The 18,111-nt window shown below is 44.6% G+C and overlaps 1 protein-coding gene and 1 long non-coding RNA gene across 5 annotated transcripts in view; one reads left to right on the forward strand and one right to left on the reverse strand.

Moving 5' to 3' along the window:
• The window catches only part of ythdc1 (YTH N6-methyladenosine RNA binding protein C1), a 30,190-nt gene extending 13,723 nt beyond the window's left edge, over window positions 1-16,467 (forward strand). For 2 of the 4 annotated variants that reach the window (XM_015943278.3, XM_015943281.3), the window contains exons 9-17: window positions 46-163; window positions 11,132-11,216; window positions 13,134-13,288; window positions 14,853-14,932; window positions 15,011-15,047; window positions 15,132-15,171; window positions 15,244-15,309; window positions 15,923-16,111; window positions 16,195-16,467. In XM_015943278.3, coding sequence (XP_015798764.3) covers window positions 46-163; window positions 11,132-11,216; window positions 13,134-13,288; window positions 14,853-14,932; window positions 15,011-15,047; window positions 15,132-15,171; window positions 15,244-15,309; window positions 15,923-16,111; window positions 16,195-16,383 — 959 coding nt within the window. In that variant the 3' untranslated portion in view covers window positions 16,384-16,467. Of the gene's footprint in view, window positions 1-45; window positions 164-11,131; window positions 11,217-13,133; window positions 13,804-14,852; window positions 14,933-15,007; window positions 15,048-15,131; window positions 15,172-15,243; window positions 15,310-15,922; window positions 16,112-16,194 lie in introns of those variants that run through there. The other 2 variants (XM_015943277.3, XM_054744622.2) reach the window with 2 other exon arrangements.
• On the reverse strand, window positions 453-782 carry LOC107375826 (uncharacterized). Its single transcript, XR_011520899.1, has 2 exons — window positions 651-782; window positions 453-509 (listed from the first exon to the last, which is right to left on the reverse strand). It is a non-coding gene; the product is annotated as an uncharacterized lncRNA (long non-coding RNA).
• Window positions 16,468-18,111: the final 1,644 nt, after the last annotated feature.

An 18,111-nucleotide genomic window follows, 5' to 3' on the forward strand; every position in this document is an offset into this window, starting at 1 on the left:
CTTCAGTCCTTTAACTTGCACACTGTTCCCATGTTTGTTCTTCAGGTTTTGCACGCCTGGCTTCAGAGTCTCATCATGGTGGCTCTCCCATCCACTGGGTTCTTCCCGCTGGCATGAACGCCAAGATGCTGGGAGGAGTCTTCAAGATTAATTGGCTCTGCAGGTAAACAGTGTGAGCTCTTGGTCTTTGACTTCCAGTGGGAGGGGCTTTGCATCTCTACATCGGTTTGTGTAATAATAATGATAATAACTAGAATTGCAAGCAGTTATCAACAGGTTCCAAGTCAACCAGCTCATGTCCCTCACCCAGCCTCGCTCCTTTGTTCACCATTCCTCACGTGGCCCCGCCCCTCCCAGACGTTCTCTTGCCAAAATCCTGTCAGCTCACTTCAATCGGCATAATGAAAAAAACACTCAGTGTAGCATTCAGTCAATATCGAGAAGGCCGGAACTGATGGTGAATGATGATTTATTGAGCCGTCCGTATCATCAACCAACCAACGTAAGAGCTAGGCATAAACAAAAAATAAATAAATCATAAAATAAACCATAATGCATAACTGATTACATTGGTAGTCGTTTTCACAATTAATACAATCATATAGACACGTTCCGTTTTCATAACAACATTCTGAATTATAATTACAAACCTTGTTCCCCTTATCAACTGAAGCTAGACAGAAGTATTCTTCAAACTTTCTTTGTCTTCTTCTCCGTGAACTGCTAATAGCCTATCCTTTGCTCCGTCTTCACTTCTAATAGATTTCCGTTTGCTTCTTCTGTGTTGCGCCCGTTGCGCCTCCCTACTTGGCTACGGTTGCTATGACGCTATCAAAATAAAAGCCCGTATACCTTTGCCGTTGTTAAACATAAAGAAATAGTTCACCTTTACACTCCCACCAAATTATTTACTATTGAACATATAAACACAAATAATTTTTCCATAACAATAACAGTAGCTTAACAGATACTTTGTATAAAATTCAAAAACAAAAAATGAATAAATAAAACATTTTCCAACACTTTAAAGCATTGTAGATTCAAACATTACAGTCTTCTAACAACAAGACCAACTTATGAACAGGGCGTTCTACCACAGACACTTTGCTGACACGTTGGCCCTTGTTGTTTAGATTTTTGTCTGCAGAGGCTATTTTGACCTTTCTGACAAGTCCATCATTGTCCTGCACAGTGTCCACGATTCGACCAAGTTTCCATTGAGAGCGTGGTAGCATGTCATCTTTGTCCATCACTATGTCTCCAATTTGCATGTTTCTTTTAGGTGTGTGCCATTTTTGTCTCACTATAAGGTTCTGAAGGTACTCTTTTCTCCATCTGCTCCAGAACTGCTCAAGAAGGTACTGAACTTGGCGCCACCGCTTTCGTGCATACATGTCCTCTTTTATGAATGTTCCTGGTGGAGGCAGAGCACTTGAAGTTTTCATTGTGATGAGATGGTTTGGAGTTAGTGGCTCCAGACTGTTTGGATCGTTAAGATTGTCCGTAGTTAAAGGGCGGCTGTTTACTATTGCAGCTGCTTCATAGAGAAAAGTCCTGAGTAAAGAGTCAGTAAGCCGACCTGGAGTGAGAGCCAATGTTGCGTTGAGAACATTTTTCACAGTCCGTATTTGTCGTTCCCATACTCCACCTGCGTGACTTGCGTGAGGTGTGTTTAGAACAAAATCACATTGTTTTTCTGCAAGGAAGGCTGATAGCTTGCCAGTGTCCATTTCACTTTGTGCTGCATTGAGTTCGTTTTTGGCACCTATGAAATTAGTACCCTGATCACATTTTATTTGTCTGACAGAGCCTCTTAGAGCGATGAAGCATCTGAGTCCATTTATAAAGGTGTCCGTAGATAAGTCCTCTAACATTTCAACATGCACTGCACGTGAATAGAAGCATGTGAAAAGGAGTCCATACCTTTTCTGTTTTTTACGTGCTTGTTTGGTCAGAAATGGTCCAAAAACATCCATACCACAGTAGGTGAAGGGTGGAGATTGTTCAGTCCTCTCTGTGGGTAAATCCCTCATTTTTTGTCCTTCCACAGGCCTTCTTTGTTTACGACAGAACACACACTGCCGAATGTAGGAGGAAACCCTTTGGCTCAATTTTGGGATCCAATAGCCACTGGATCGTATCTCATTCATGGTGAAGCCTTTTCCTTGATGATTAACTCTTTCATGAGACTGTGCGATTATCAGTTTTGCAATGTGATGTTCTCCGGGAATGAGTGTTGGCTGTTTGATGGAATTGGGCAGAGATGAAAGCTGAAGCCTTCCACCAACCTTGAGCACACCGTCTTTGTTTATGAAAACATCCAAGTTGCTTATTTTGCTGTTCTTTGGGAGTTGTTTGCCTTTTTTGAGTGTGTCTATTTCATTTTGATACACTTGTCCTTGCAAATCTTTGATGATCACAGTTTCAGCTATTTTTCTTTCAGCTACAGTGGTGAGTGTCTTTGATTTGTCTTTGAGCAGATATCGTCTGAGACGTGCTACAGCACTAACTGCACGGGACCAGGAGGAGAACTTTGTGAGGTGGTCACTGAGACTTGCATGTTTTACAGCTTGAGTGTTTAGGGTCTGCACCTTTCTCACCTCTGGGTCTCCTACTGGGAGCTCGATAGTCTTTCTTGTTGGAAGCTGTATTTCTCCTTTCCACAGAAACTGAGGGCCGGTGAGCCAGTTGGATGAAAGCAGTTCCTTTACAGAAGTGCCCCTGGAAGCCATGTCGGCGGGATTTTCATCAGTAGGTACATGAAACCATTGTTGCGGTGAGGTGTGGCTCCGTATTTTCTGCACTCTATTCGCAACAAACGTGTGGAAGCGCCTCGCCTCATTATTTATGTATCCTAAAGTGACCTTTGAATCTGTCCAAAAGAACTCTTCTACATCATCGTAGAGCAGCTCCTCCTTTAGCATTTTGCTCACTGTGACTGATACTGTGGCTGCGGTGAGTTCCAACCTGGGTATAGTGGTGACCTTTGTGGGTGAGACACGTGCTTTGCCCATGACAAAGGCACAATGAACTTCTTTGTTTTTGTTTGTGAGTCTAAGATAGGTACATTGGCCGTATCCTGCGGTGCTTGCATCTGAAAAGTGATGTAATTCTCTTTTGATCACTTCTCCAAATTCTGCAGGAGCATAACATCTGTTTATCTGGACGTTCTTTAAATTTTGCAGGTCTCCTTTCCAGCACTCCCACCGTGGCCTGAGGTGGTCTGGTATTGGGTCGTCCCAGTCTGTTCCTTGACGGCACATTTCTTGGAGAATTCCCTTGCCGTTGAGCACATAAGGAGCTAAAAATCCGAGGGGATCATATATTGCTGCAACTGCTGATAGGATGCCCCGCCTGGTTGGGGGTTGGTCCTTCAGCATGATGTTGAACGTAAAGCAGTCTTTCTCTACATTCCAATAAATGCCAAGGGCTCTTTCTGTTTGTGCCTCTTTGAATGTCAAGTCCTTTGTTTTTGTATCTGTTGCCAGCTCTGATGTTGGGATGCTGTTTAAAACATCAGTGTTGTTGGATACAAACTTATGCAGCCTTAATCCACCCTTTGCACATAGCTCACGTGCTTCCTTTACTAGTTGAATAGCATCCTCAGTTTTTTGTACGCTGGTGACTCCGTCATCTACATAGAAGTCCCTGGTTATGAACTGTGAGCCTACAGGATATGCAGATCTGTTTTCCTTAGCCAGATGTTTGAGTCCATAGTTCGCACACCCTGGGGATGAAGCAGCGCCAAAAAGGTGGACTGTCATCCTGTATGCTTGTGGCTGGCTGTTAACGTCACCATCTTTCCACCATAAGAAGCGCAAATAGTTGCGATCATCTTCCTTAACCTGAAACTGGTGGAACATTTTTTCAATGTCGCACATTAGAGCGACTTTATGCTGTCTGAAGCGCACCAAAACACCAGTTAAACTGTTGATCATGTCAGGGCCATTTAGTAAATGATCATTAAGGCAGGTACCATTGTGTTTAGCTGAACAGTCAAAAACTATGCGCAACCTGTCAGGTTTCTTTGGATGATAAACACCGTGGTGAGGTATATACCATGTCTCACCAGGTGGTCCAATATCGTCAGTTTCTTCTGCATCACCTCTTTTGATCATTTCATTCATGAATTTCATGTAATCCTCCTTGTATTTTTGATCCTTCATGAGTTTGCGTTTCAGTTGACTTAGTCTGCTTTCAGCAAGTTGTCTGTTAGTTGGCATTTGTGGTCTTTTCCTGAACGGCAATGGCATTTCATAATTTCCCTTTTCCGTTTGTACTATGCCTTCCTCAAGTTTTTGGAGGAATAATAGATCCTCTTGTGACACAGTCTTTTCATTTCTTTCAGCGTCTTTAAAGTCTCTTTCCAATACACGTATTGCATCTGCTGGAGTGGAAGGAGGAACCTCTTTAACGGTGCATCTGTGACAAAGCCTGGTTGTCATGTCTGTTTTCTCTTCGGGGTCTGAGTTGCCAACAATGCTCCATCCCAAATCAGTCCGAAGAGCATAAGGTTCATTATCTTTTCCTAAGATTACTTGTTTAGGTGCTAGAGCTCTAGGACAAGTATAACCTATGAGGAGACTTATCTCACAACTGAGAAGTGGAGGGATTTCATCTGCAATGGGCAGCAAGTGACTCCACTGTTTGGCTGTTTCACATGTGGGTATGTGTTCTCTGTTAGCAGGGATGCAGTCCTTTGAATATGCCGTAGGAAGCTTTATGACTGTGGCTGAGTTATAGCCTCTCACCAAGAGATCAGACACCCTTTCACTGCTTACAACTGCATTTTTTCCCATCATGGTAGTCAGTTTTAGCTTTACTGGGCAAACATCTGCCTGCAGCTCATGTGTTACATCCTGATCAATGAAGACAGCATCACTCTGCGTGTCTAATAGCGCATAAACCAGTTTTTCTTTGAGTGGGTTGTTAGCAGTTGACAGCCACACTGGAACTATCATTGATGTGCTGATTGTGTGTTCAGGTCTGGTAACATTGAGTGACATAGCCGTCGCTGCTGCAGGTGAGTTAACTTGAGTTCCATTATTTACACTCACATGTGTCTCCTTTTGTAGGCTGTTCCAATAATTGTCGTCATGAAGACAGGTAGGATGCCTCTTTGAGCAGGTGTCACAACTGAAGCGGTGTTTGCAGTCTTTGGCATTGTGACCTTGTTTTAGACAACCATAACAAAGTTTATTCTCCTTCACAAACTTTCTTCTGTTTTCTAGAGACAGTTTTAAGAAGTCTGGACACTTGTGGAGTGGATGTTCAATCTGACACAGAACACATGAAAAATCCTTTGATGTTATTATTATTGACTGTGTGTTACTTTGTTCCGTTGAATTTGTCTTAAAAACACTTGCTTTGTTCCCTTTTCGTTCTCTTGTGTTTCCTTTGTCGCTGTTAGTTTCAGAGTAACGAAGGGCATGAATGGAGGTGAATGGGTTACATGCAACTTCAGCTTCAACAGAGAGAAAGGATGCAAAGTCACTAAAACTTGGAAACTCACCACCTTCCATTAAAGTCTTTGTTACCTGTCTGTTCCATCTTGCATTTATCCAATCTGGTAGTTTGTGCAGTAATTTTTGATTTTCCTCGCAGTCGTTAAGTATTTGCAAACCCTTTACATGAGGCATAGCGAGCATGCATGCATTTAGGAAGTCCGCAAAAGTTCTTAATCCATCAGCATCTCTGGACTGCACCTTTGGCCAGTTTGATAGCTTCTCTCTGAATGATTTCTGTATAATAAAGGGCTGGCCGTATCTTTGGTTTAACTTGTCCCAAGCATCCTTATATGCGGCTTCATCACTCCTAAAGAAAGTCCCTTCAATGCATTTGCGAGCTGACCCTGTTACATATCTTTTTAAATAGTACAGTTTATCTGCTGCTGAGATGCCCCTTTGATCAATCAGTGATGTAAATGTGGATTTCCATTCAATGAAATGCATTGGGTCGCCACTAAAAACTGTTGGTTCTGGCGTAGGAAGTTTGTTTAATCTTATGCTGTCTTGAACTGCCTGTGCTAGCTGGGTAACACTGGAGGGAGCTTCCTGCACTGCTGGTGCCAACTCAGTAACAGTAGGGGGGGCTGTCTGCACAGAACCAAAGGAGACTGCTGGTAACGGCTGTTTAGGTGTGATGTTTGGGCTCACCTTTTCATCTGTAATTGACTGTACATCACCCACTTGTAGTAAATGCCTGTCATATGCTTCAAATCTGGCTCGAGCTGCTTTCACATCCCTTTGTGCTCTCAGGCGTTCTAACTCTGCATTTTGAACTGCCACCTGTTTTTTATGCTCTTCCTCTAGAGCCCTTATTTTTTCTTGTTGTCTTTGTTCCTCCAGCGCGACCTCATACTCAACCTCCTTTGCTGCTAGTTCTGCTGCTGCTTCAGCTCGTTTTGCTGTAAGATGGGAAGCTGAGGATCGCTGGCTGCGATTTGATGCTGCAGTTGATCCATATATGGAAATGGCGTAGTCATGCTCTAAAAGTTCACGTAAACGAGCTTTTTCACGATCTGCATCAAAATCTCCATCAACACCACTTATTCTTTCCAGAATTATCCCTATGATCTCCTTAGTTACTGCTTCACATGCATCTATCTTTCTCCTTACGTCAGATGATGGTGCCATTTGGGTTCTATTTTCTGAATATAACTTTAATATATCATCTCTCCTTTCTTCTATTATGTCAGCAAGTTCTGACATCTCCTTCACTGTTATATCTTCCTTTAATTTTTCTCTTGTTTCACGTGCCTGTGCTTTCCATTGCTCATAAAGGACAAGCATTCTTTTTTCCTTTTTGATCATTTCTTCCCTTAGATATATTATCATTTTTTCTGTTTGGACTTTAACTCTTTCAGAGCGTCTTGGCAGATCTGACGTGTTTTGAATTTTATCTTGAAGTTCACTTATCATTTGTTCTTTGCATTTGATTGAATCTTTAATGTCCTGTCTCGCATTACTTTCATCCTGAAGTGAGTCCTTTAGGTCTTGAATTTCCCTTTGCAGAGTTGTCATCTGTTCAGTTAGGGCCGTTTGACTTACTGTTGCAGCCTGTAAGTCTTCCATTTTACTTTGCCTTGATCCGTTTCAATTCCTGACCAACTTCTGCCCTCTGCTGGACGTTGCGGGTACTGCCGTTGAACCGTGAAACCACACCGTTCGGCAAGAGGGGGCGGTCAAGCTCTTACTGTAGCATTCAGTCAATATCGAGAAGGCCGGAACTGATGGTGAATGATGATTTATTGAGCCGTCCGTATCATCAACCAACCAACGTAAGAGCTAGGCATAAACAAAAAATAAATAAATCATAAAATAAACCATAATGCATAACTGATTACATTGGTAGTCGTTTTCACAATTAATACAATCATATAGACACGTTCCGTTTTCATAACAACATTCTGAATTATAATTACAAACCTTGTTCCCCTTATCAACTGAAGCTAGACAGAAGTATTCTTCAAACTTTCTTTGTCTTCTTCTCCGTGAACTGCTAATAGCCTATCCTTTGCTCCGTCTTCACTTCTAATAGATTTCCGTTTGCTTCTTCTGTGTTGCGCCCGTTGCGCCTCCCTACTTGGCTACGGTTGCTATGACGCTATCAAAATAAAAGCCCGTATACCTTTGCCGTTGTTAAACATAAAGAAATAGTTCACCTTTACACTCAGGAAAACCTTTTGACCCTTTTGCATCCCCTATATGTCAGTCATTCACTGAGTAGAAAGGTATGGCTAACATCTCAATCCCTATTCGAATTTAGCGTGGAGGTTTAGTCAGTTAAGTCGTGCTAGCTAGCACAAAGATTTAGGCATAGTGTCATTTGCAAAATGTTTAATAATTCTGTCATTCCTTTTTCACATTTCGTTATCTTTGTCCAAAGATCAAATATTCCAAGTCTAAAATGGATTCCGCATAAAAATGACTGAGTTGTCACAAAAACCAAGTTTTACATTAGCTGCAATATAGCAACAACTCTAGCTAAGCAAAAATGTGTGCGAACTTGATCGAGCAACACAAATTCATCCAACATTAACAAAGTTCATTTTATTAATATAGCACTCATCACAGATAGTGAATCACAAAGTGCTTCACATAGATCAAAGCTAAACAAATCATCAATTCGTAAAATCATAATGATCTTAAAACAGAAACGGATTACAATCAGAAGTCATCAAATTATAAAATACCGTAAAACCAATGAAAGATGATTACACATTTGAGTTAGAAAATAAGAAAATTTAAGATTTAGGTAAAAACCGCTTTCAATATATATTTGCTATACTTTTATTAAATTGTCAAAAGAATATAAAGGTATTGAATGAAATGTAGTATTCCATGGATTATTATAATTAGGGATGATCCGATCACGTGTTTTTGAAAGGATCAGAATCGGGAGAAATAAATCAGATTTAACCTTTTAAAACAACAAACATCGCATTTTAAATTCATCCTGAGAGATTTTCAAATTTAATGAAAATGGCTGTTTTTATTTCAGTAAGCCCCTCTACATCAATATTTGTTTCTTGTATGAAAACAACACAGTAATGTGATCGTACTTACGTTTGCCCTCTGAGAATGTGGCAGCAGCGTTCTGTACCATTTGCAACCTGGCTATTGAACCCTTGCTCACACCAAAGAAAATCCAACCACACCGTAATAAAGCATGGTGTACCTACTCTGGTCGAAAGAATCCACGCTTCGTACTGATGTCCACAATTCTCTTATTTCTCTCTCACAATCATGGAGCACCGTGAAAACTAGAAACAAGTAAAATAATATCAATAGCACATGATATTCATCTCAGCCACTTATTTCCTTTCACAAAGTGCACAAGTGTTAAACAAAGAACCGTATAACGTTTTTTACCGTGTACGCCTTGTAAACCCAGCAGTAGAAAAGATGTATATTCCAAAAAGTCCGCCGTGTTACCGCTCCGTGTCGTCGCTCCCGCGACTCACAGGAAGCGACTACCTCACAACAATCTCAACAGAAACATTTCTTATAAGAAAGATGTATCACTCCACTGCACAGGTACACAAATATGAGTATCAAATAAAGAAAACAAAACAGACAACGTAACGACCTCAGATGCGCTGCTGGTGTTGTCATGGCAACCAACACAAACATTTCAACGTCAGCTACACATGGACTACCATCTCAAGGTCCTGCTGTGGGTAGGAATGGTCTGACCTTCGATAGCCGACGAAGGTGAAAAAAGTAGGAGATCACTCCATTAATGTGGGTGTCAAAACAAAGGGCACTGTCTAGTTTAACACCAAGATCAGTCACCGAAGCACGACAGTGGGCAGCAGTGGCACAGGTGCTCGCCCCGTAATCAGAAGGTTGCAGGTTCGAGCCCCTCTCAGTCTGTCACTGTGTCCTTGGGCAAGATACTTAACCCCCTTTGCCTGCTGATGGTGGTCGGAGGGACCGGTGGAACCAGTGTTCGGCAGCCTCGCCTCTGTCAGAGCGCCCCAGGGCAGCTGTGGCTACAGTGTAGCTCATCCCCACCACGTGTGAATGGGTGTGTGAATGAGTGAATGACTGGTTGTGTTGTAAAGCACCTTGGGGAGGGTTCCAGGACTCTAGAAGGTGCTATATCAAATACAGGCCATTTACCATTTGTCACTCAGCTGGCCATTGAATGACCCGCAGTCAGTTAGAGAGCAATTTGTATGTCCACAAGGAGCAAACAATACAACCTCTGTCTTCTGATAATTTAAGTACAAAAACATTTCATTCACCCAAGTCTTGATCTCAGTCAAACATTTCATTGGGGGGGGGGGGGGGGGGGGGTCGGGACCACTTCTGGCAGCCACCAGGCTTGTGAAACACTGGCCTTTATGTGCATATGCTCCTCACAAATCTGGCAGAAATCACCCTAAGACATGGTAATTGTCATTTGAGTTACTGTGATTGGCTAAAGACACAATATGGTAGCCAGTGCAAACTGGGCACTACCATGCACGTCCTCCAATCGGCTCAAAATATTCTACCAGATAGCCCCCCCCCCTCTTTCAGACGGTTTCTGCTGCAGAGACTAAAGATCTAAACGTGTAGCCTCGACACGGGGCGGGGCTACACACAGAGATCTGGCTGCTGCCAGGTTAGTCACAAGCGACCAAAATGAGTTTTCTCCGCTAAGTGTCTGGGCTCTCCCTTAGAGAGGAGGTGAGAAGCTTGGTTATCCGGGAGGAGCTCAGAGCAGATCTGCTGCTCTTCCACATCGAGCGAAGCCAGTTGAAGTGGTTCGAGCACATGGTTAGGATGCCTCCTGTATGTCCAACTGGGAGGAGTTGTCCACCGGGCTGGGTGGCATCTGTCCAGGTCCCGCTCCAGCAAGGTTTTTTCACACACACTTCTCAGGAACGGGGAAGTGTGTGTGTGTGTGTGTGTGTGTGTGTGTGTGTGTGTGTGTGTGTGTGTGTGTGTGTGTGTGTGTGTGTGTGTGTGTGTGTGTGTGTGTGTGTGTGTGTGTGTGTGTGCGCAGTGAGGAGAGACAGAGCTGCTGCGGCTTCAGTCAGAGGCACCTTACTTCTCAGTATTCCTGCATGATGAGGAATTGCGCATGCAGGAAGCTCCCGCTGGTTGATTCCACGTGTGTTGGACCTGTTCAGCCCGAAGCAGACCTCTGTGGTATGCGGGCTGAAAAACCTACCGGTTGAGCCACCTAGATGTCAACACTCTGAAAGCTACCCAGTCTCGGCCGTGCTGGCCCAGGCGTGAAAGCGATCCACTCGGGGCTGGATCAAGGAAGGAGCAAGTTCCCATGGAATAAAAAATGCTAATTTCACAGCAGAACTAAACATGTTTACAGCCAGGTTCAAAAGCCAGTTTAGGTTTAGTAGAACTAGTTAACAGTCATGACAACTCATCCGAGCTAACAAAACATTATGCAGAAACATTGAGAACGTAAAAATGGAACCTGTTAACTGATGGCGGTTCTTGTTTTGTGAATAAAGTTGTGATTTCAGACAATGCAGTCATGAGGTCTAAGATGTGGGTTTGGCAGCGCATCGTGTGTTTGTAAAGCAGCAGCTGGTGTAAAACGAGAAGCTGCTGGATGAAACATTTGATCAGACTCATTCCATCGTCTCTGACGTCTGCTGCTGTTTTCTTTACAGGAGGGAACTTCCTTTCATTAAGACGGCCCACTTGTCCAACCCCTGGAACGAGTTCAAGCCTGTTAAAATTGGACGTGACGGTCAGGTGAGTACACAGCCATTATCTGTTATTTCTGACCCTACTCTATAGGGCTTCCACAGTAGCGCCGGCTCTACTCTGCCTATGCGTGGTAGGAAGTGTTCACATCTGCATAGCTTGGATTTTTTTTCGTGCGCAACCGGTCATTTTTTCAGCCCTCTTCCCAAGGTTGTCTGTATCGGGCTGATTGTCCAGCTCAAATTCACGCCTGCCATTAGGGGAAGCCTCAGAATGGTGTTTTGTGTCAGCCAGCGCATGTACAATTTATCATCTTTCTGGTTACTGTGGAGTAAATAACGCCTCTGACTGAGGCCGTCTCATCTTGTCTTCCTCTATCTGAGGAGCACACACAGATTGTGCTGACAGGCTTGAGTTGCCATACACAAGGAAAGACACGGCACTCTGGATGCAATATCTGAGTCAGAATCTCCAAAAGCAACACCGCTCACGCCCCCCTTTGTTTAGTTTAAGAGACGCACCGCAAACTTCTCTGCGTGTTTTGCCCGACAGTGTACAAACCCTACCAGTGTGGGACCTGGAATGACCATGTGAAATGTGAAAGCGGCACTAGAGTCTACACACTAAACCTAATCATAGACACTTTGATCAGAACAGTTTCCAAACCTATTGACAATCAAACATTTCAATTCAGTTAATCTATAAGCACTTAATCAAAACAAGTCATCTCAAGGACCTTCACACAGTACTCCAAAGTGAAAGCACCTCCGGCCTGCTTGGTAATGAAATCATAACTAGGTAAGCTGACCGAGGATTTTGGGCTTCGCCAAATCAGGACCAGAGTCGTCTCAAGGACTTTCACACAGTAAACATTCCAGTACAGGTCAGTTCATCAAGCCAATCAGTAACAAGTTTCCTATATAAGGAACCCAGCAGGTTGCATCGAGTCACTGACTAGTGTCAGTCTTTACAGCAATCCTCATACTAAGCAAGCATGCAGCGACAGTGGAGAGGAGAACTCCCTTTTAACAGGAAGAAACCTCCAGAGGATCTGATGACCCCCTCCCTCCATGAGGCTACCACAGCTCAGCAGAACATCATTGTAGCTTCTTCTGGGGAGAAAAACACTTAATCTTAGCAATATTCTGAAAGTGGAAAAAGGAAATCCTACAAACCTGTTTAACGTGGGATCTGAATGACATGTCCTGGTCAAAGATAACACCAAGGTTCCTTACTTTGTTCTCGGAGACTAATTTAATGCATTTAGGTCAGGCGATTGGCTAAGCAATTTCCTTTTCTGGATTTCTGGTCCAAAGATGAGAACTTTCGTCTTGTCTTGAGTTAAAAGCAAAAAGTTTAGAGTCATCCAATTTTTTATGTCCTCAAGACAAGCCTGTAATCTACCCAACCGATTAGGTTCATCAGGGTTAATGGATAAATATAACTGAGTATCGTCAGCATAACAGTGGAAATTTATCCCATGCTGTCTAATGATTTTACCAATTGGGAGCATAAATATAGTAAAAAGAATTGGTCCAAGCACTGAACCCTGTGGTACTCCACAAGTAACCCTGGAGTATGAAGAAGATTTGTCATGTACATTTACAAAATGAAATCTATCTGACAGGTAGGATATAAACCAGCCTAGCGCTGTTCCTTTGATCCCTACAACATGTTCAAGTCTTTCTAAAAGAACATAACTCTGAAAGCTCAACTGGACCGAACTGAATATTTTGCTTCATAGCAATCACAGATATCTCCAACCTGGAGGCTCTGCTGATTGGGTTCTGGTTTTGGACTTCCTCTCTGTCACCGATGGTATCTCTGGTTCTGATTGTGGGCCAGGAGACCAGGTTGTTGGTGAAACATCCTAATGAAACAGAACAAGAAGTCTGGTTCACGGTTAGGTCCTGGAATCTTTAGAACCTGCTCTAATGTGTTTTACTTGAATTTTGTTTTGGTCAGGAGATTCAACCAACAGTTGGCGCCCAGCTTTGTGCCCTGTTCCCATTGGATGAGAGTGTGGACGTTCACCAGGTGGCTCGTCGCATTCGTCACAAGCGTCGAACTCCATCGGAACCACGGCCTCGAGGCCGACCGCCGCTACGGGAACCGGGAAGGTTAGCCAATCATCAAGCTCCTTCCCCCGCTTCCTGTTCTTCTCCTGCGGCCACCACGGCACCACCTGCTGCCCCACCACGGAGATGGCTGTTAGCTGGCGGCTTACTTCCTAGCTCCCTGAGGCGGGTTCTCTGGTTGTTGTTGTGGTTCCGGAGCCTCCACTGGAACGCCAACCCGCTCTGCGTCAGGCTGAATGCTTTGAGTCAGGCAGGAAGTAGGAATCCTGTCCAGCTGATTTTAGAGTCATTCAGTCTAAAGTTGGATTATTTTCCGTCTTCTCAGAAAATTAACTTTTAACTTTAGTTTTGTTTTTGTTTTGTGTCCAGACAGAGGAGCAAGTGAACTTTTCTCTTGTTGCTGATAAATTTGTCTTTAAGCTCTTTGTCTCTGCAGGATTTTGGTCCTTCGGCAGTTTTAATGAAAAGTTTGGCAGTAGTTGGGACTGGCTGACCCTTTCAGAATAAAAGCAGAAAGGACGATGATGGGACTGATGGATGGGGGGGTTAAGTGAGGTGCTTAAGAAGGTGGGGCAGGTGAATGTGGTTGGGGGCTTGTCTACCTGTAAGGTGAATTACAGAATAAAGGACTGAGTGAGGACGAGTCCCACCCTCTTTGGAAAGAACCCCACCCCCCCCCCAGCAGGTGCGCACACACTAAGTTGGACTTTTCTGGTGGAGTTTGTGTGTCGCTGAAGGACTGAACCTCATGGTGTGCGCCATGATGGGGGGGCAACAGGGAAGTGAAAATGGACAGAGCCAAAAAAAAAAACAAGATGGTGGTTTCTTGTTCAGGACTTTTGCTGTGGAGAGGTGGGGCGGGGCTTTGTGTAATAATTCATTGGACTGCACCATCATCACCATCACCCCCAGCCACCCTTTGCAATGCGGTTTATAAAAGGACTGAACTGTTTGTTAGGAAGTGTAACCCCACCCACAACAGCGGTATGTTGCTCCACCCACTGCCTCCTTTTTCTTCTTATGTGTGCGTGCATGTGTGTGCACGTGGGCGCAGCAGCAGCCTAAAGCGGACAGTCGTTACGGCCAGATTCACTTCCACGTGTATTCATTCAAACCAGAGTCCACCAGCAGGACTCAACCAGTGGACCCAGTAAGAAGACGGTAAAGTGCTTAGGTCTCTGAAGCAGGATCAGTGTCTGCAGGTAGCGCTAAGTTCTACTGGGTGTATCTCCATGGCAACAGACATCTAGCTTGATACCCGCACTAGACCCGTTTCTCTAGACCAGAACAGTGAGGAAGAGTCGAGAAGATCTTCTGTTTTTAGGTCAGGTTTCCACGTTTTCAGTCGGAGTGTCTCAGTCTGATGAGGACGTCACACCAGGAGACCTGCAGGTTTGTCACACCCTGACTGTTACCATGGAAACACCACTCAGATAAGTTATATGCCAACCCACCCAAGTTCACATGAGGTTCACCTGGAGACTCTAATCCTGCTTCACCTGTAGAAGACCACCTGGAACGTTCATATCTGATTGTGTTGTTTCCTGTGTGTCAAAGTGTGTGAGTGTGTGCGCACACACACTCACCTGTGAACCTCTTTACTTAGGCGTCGACCTGAAGAGTTCGACCTCCATGGCAGGAAACGGCCACGAGTTGATGGTCCACCAGAATTCAGCCAGCGAGCAGGTGCTTCACCTAGAGGTCTTTTTTATAACGCACACACACGCACGTTCGCTCGTCTTATTAACTTTAATTCATCAGCAGGGTTTATCCAAGACCTACGGAGCCAACCGGTGGATAGGTGAGCTACACACATCACTTAGGAAGTAGGTGGGGCCTAAAGGCAAAAGGCTGACCTGAAATGACCCTTTGGTTTGACCTCTAGGAGATTCTCCGGCGTCAGGCGTGACGTGCTTCCGAACGGGGTGAGTCTGTTAACTTCATGTAGGCAGCATGCTTTTATGGGACATCTCTGACACCTCTTTACCTGTTGACAGTCTTACAACTACTATATGAGGAACTACCACCAGAGCGTCGGACCGGCTGCTCCTTGGCAAACTCTGGTACGATTCATTGGTTCTGATCCCTTCTGATCGATGCTGACTGGTCCTGATCCCTTCTGATTGGTGCTGACTGGTCCTGATCCCTTCTGATTGGTGCTGACTGGTCCTGATCCCTTCTGATTGGTGCTGACTGGTCCTGATCCCTTCTGATTGGTGCTGACTGGTCCTGATCCCTTCTGATTGGTGCTGACTGGTCCTGATCCCTTCTGATTGGTGCTGACTGGTCCTGATCCCTTCTGATTGGTGCTGACTGGTCCTGATCCCTTCTGATCGGTGCTGACTGGCCTGGTAGCTAGTAACTGGTCCTGAACCTTCCTGATCCCTGCTGTTCTCAATCCATCCTGACTGGTCCTAACTGGTTCTGATCCATTTTGATTGGTTGTGAACCGTCCTCTTTTGAACGTTTGTTCTGTGTGTAACTTTCTAATCCATGACTTTGTTCCTTTTTTACACCGTTTAGTAAAGAAGTAGTTTTTCACCTGACAGTCTCAGTACTACGTCTGTAGTACTCTCAGTACTATCTTGTTAGCAGTCTCAATATAGCTGACTCACTGGAGAACAGCCAATCTAGACACATTTAGTTTCCACCCTTTATGTCTTTTTGTGTCAACAGGCGGCTTACCCCAATGTGGAGCAACAGCCCCCTCACCACCCCCCTTACTACCACCACAATCATCCTCCACCACCCCCCCACCAAGCCTTCCATCATCACCACCCCACTCTGCCGCCACATGAAGCTCCACCCCCTCGATTCAGAGACAAGCAGCGACCCCCCCAGCACCGCGCCTTCCCCTCTAGCCCGGTGAGTTCTGATGCAAGTTCTGATCTGGTTCTGGCTCACGTAGCCATCTAACTTCCTGTTGCTGTTGTCTTCTTCTCACGCAGCATGACTATGACATGCGAGTCGATGACTTCCTGCGGCGGACTCAGGCTGTGGTAAGCAGCAGGCGAGAGCGGGAACGTCAGCGGGAACGGGAGCGAGGTGGACCTCGCCGTGAGCGTGAACGAGAGCGTGCGAGGGACAGAGACAGGGAGAGAGAGAGAGACAAGGAGAGGGGGCGGTACCGCAGGTGATCAGTTGCTTTTATTTTGACAGTTTGCAGGCTCTGTAACTGGTTTCCTGTTTGTGAACAAAATAAAAGTTCATTGACGCCATTAGTTGCCATGTTAATAGTGATTTATTTTTTTTTTTTATATATAAAGTTTGTTTGCTTACAGCCTTAACTGAAAGGCATTTTGTAAATTCACTTCATTTTCCAGATTGTTCTCTGTCAGTCTTTCAGTATTGTATCCTGGTGGTTCACAACACGAGGGCCATGGAGGTAGTCTGATGTCACATGATGCAGAAAAACAATCATGTTAGTTTTATTGTGAAAGTTGTGAAATCCCTCAGATTAAAAGTTTTTAACGTTAATCATTTGTTTTGTCATTCAATTTATTTTAAATTTTTATAAAGCACCTTCTAGAGTCCTGGGACCCCCGAAGGTCCTTTACAGCACAGTCATTCACCCATTCACACCCTGGTGGTGATTGAAGTTAAAGTCCCATTAGCCGTTTTCACAAAGCAACGCCGCTGCGGCATCAGGGAGCCTCAAGACGTTTGTAAGCGGTCAGATTGAGGCAGTAATCTGGTGCAACATGTCCTTTTTATAAAGGATTACACGATAGCAGCATAAGGGGTTATGGGGCGGTCTCTGCGCTGCTGCAGACTTCTGTTTATCTTGGACATAACTTGCTTTCATTGCAATCGAAGCTGCGCCCATTAAGCTTTTTTTAAGAAGCCGCTGCTAAAGGCGTCCGGCCTCCACAGTCCCCGATGATCTGAGCTCCAGCTCAAATGGAGAGAAGCTCATGGAGCGCTATCTCAGCTGGTTTTGTATAAAAGCAAAACTCAGGGTGTGTTTACTTTCATTTTTAACAAAAGTTTCCGGCTGGAACTCGGCATTAACTCTCCGCGTCGTCATGACACCTCCCTCTGTTGCGCCATGGCGTGATCGTCTTTTATAAAGCAGACCGTTACCACAATATTACTATCAAGCGACGGGAACGAATGCCGCAAAATTAGTGCAACGTCATGCCGGCATGGCACGTTTATATGACACCATTGCGGTAATAATGTGCCGGCACGGTGTGTCTTGTAAAAAGGGCAGTGAATTCATCACACACCGGTGAAATTCATCTCCACATCTGACCCATCCCCTTGCCGAGCACTGAGACGCAGCTGTGGCAGCGCTCTGGAACTATTTGGTGGTTTAACCGTCCAATCCAACCCCTTACAGCTGAGTGTCAATCATGCAGGCATTGGGTCCCATTTTTAAGGTCATTGGTATGACCAGGCCTGGATTTAAACCCCGATCTCCCAGTGCAGACACTACCACTTGGCCACAAGGTAGGTGAGATGATTTTTTTCTATTACTGGCTTATTTTCTCAGTCCTGTAGTGATACAATGTCCGCCCTGGGACTGGGAGGTCAGGGTTCAAGTCCCGGTTGGGTCATACCAAAGACTTAAAGACCCAATGCCTCCTTCAGCACTAAGGAGTTGGATTGGGGGGTTAAACCATAGACATGAACACATAGACCCTGGAAACACATTGGGCCCTGGAAAGCATAAGACGTGTTGCAAGTGGTCACAATTCAATTCAGTTCAAGTATATTTCTACGACCTTACTGCCTCTGCTTTGTTGTCCATTCTCATCCTTGATCTGAGCAGCATTTGACACCCTTTCCCACAGCACCCCCATCAGCAGACTTTCATCTGTAGGTGTCACTCACACGCCTCTTGCTTGGTTCACTTCCGGTCT

The sequence above is a fragment of the Nothobranchius furzeri genome, chromosome 6 (genome assembly GCF_043380555.1).
Source record: "Nothobranchius furzeri strain GRZ-AD chromosome 6, NfurGRZ-RIMD1, whole genome shotgun sequence".
NCBI lineage: Eukaryota > Metazoa > Chordata > Actinopteri > Cyprinodontiformes > Nothobranchiidae > Nothobranchius > Nothobranchius furzeri.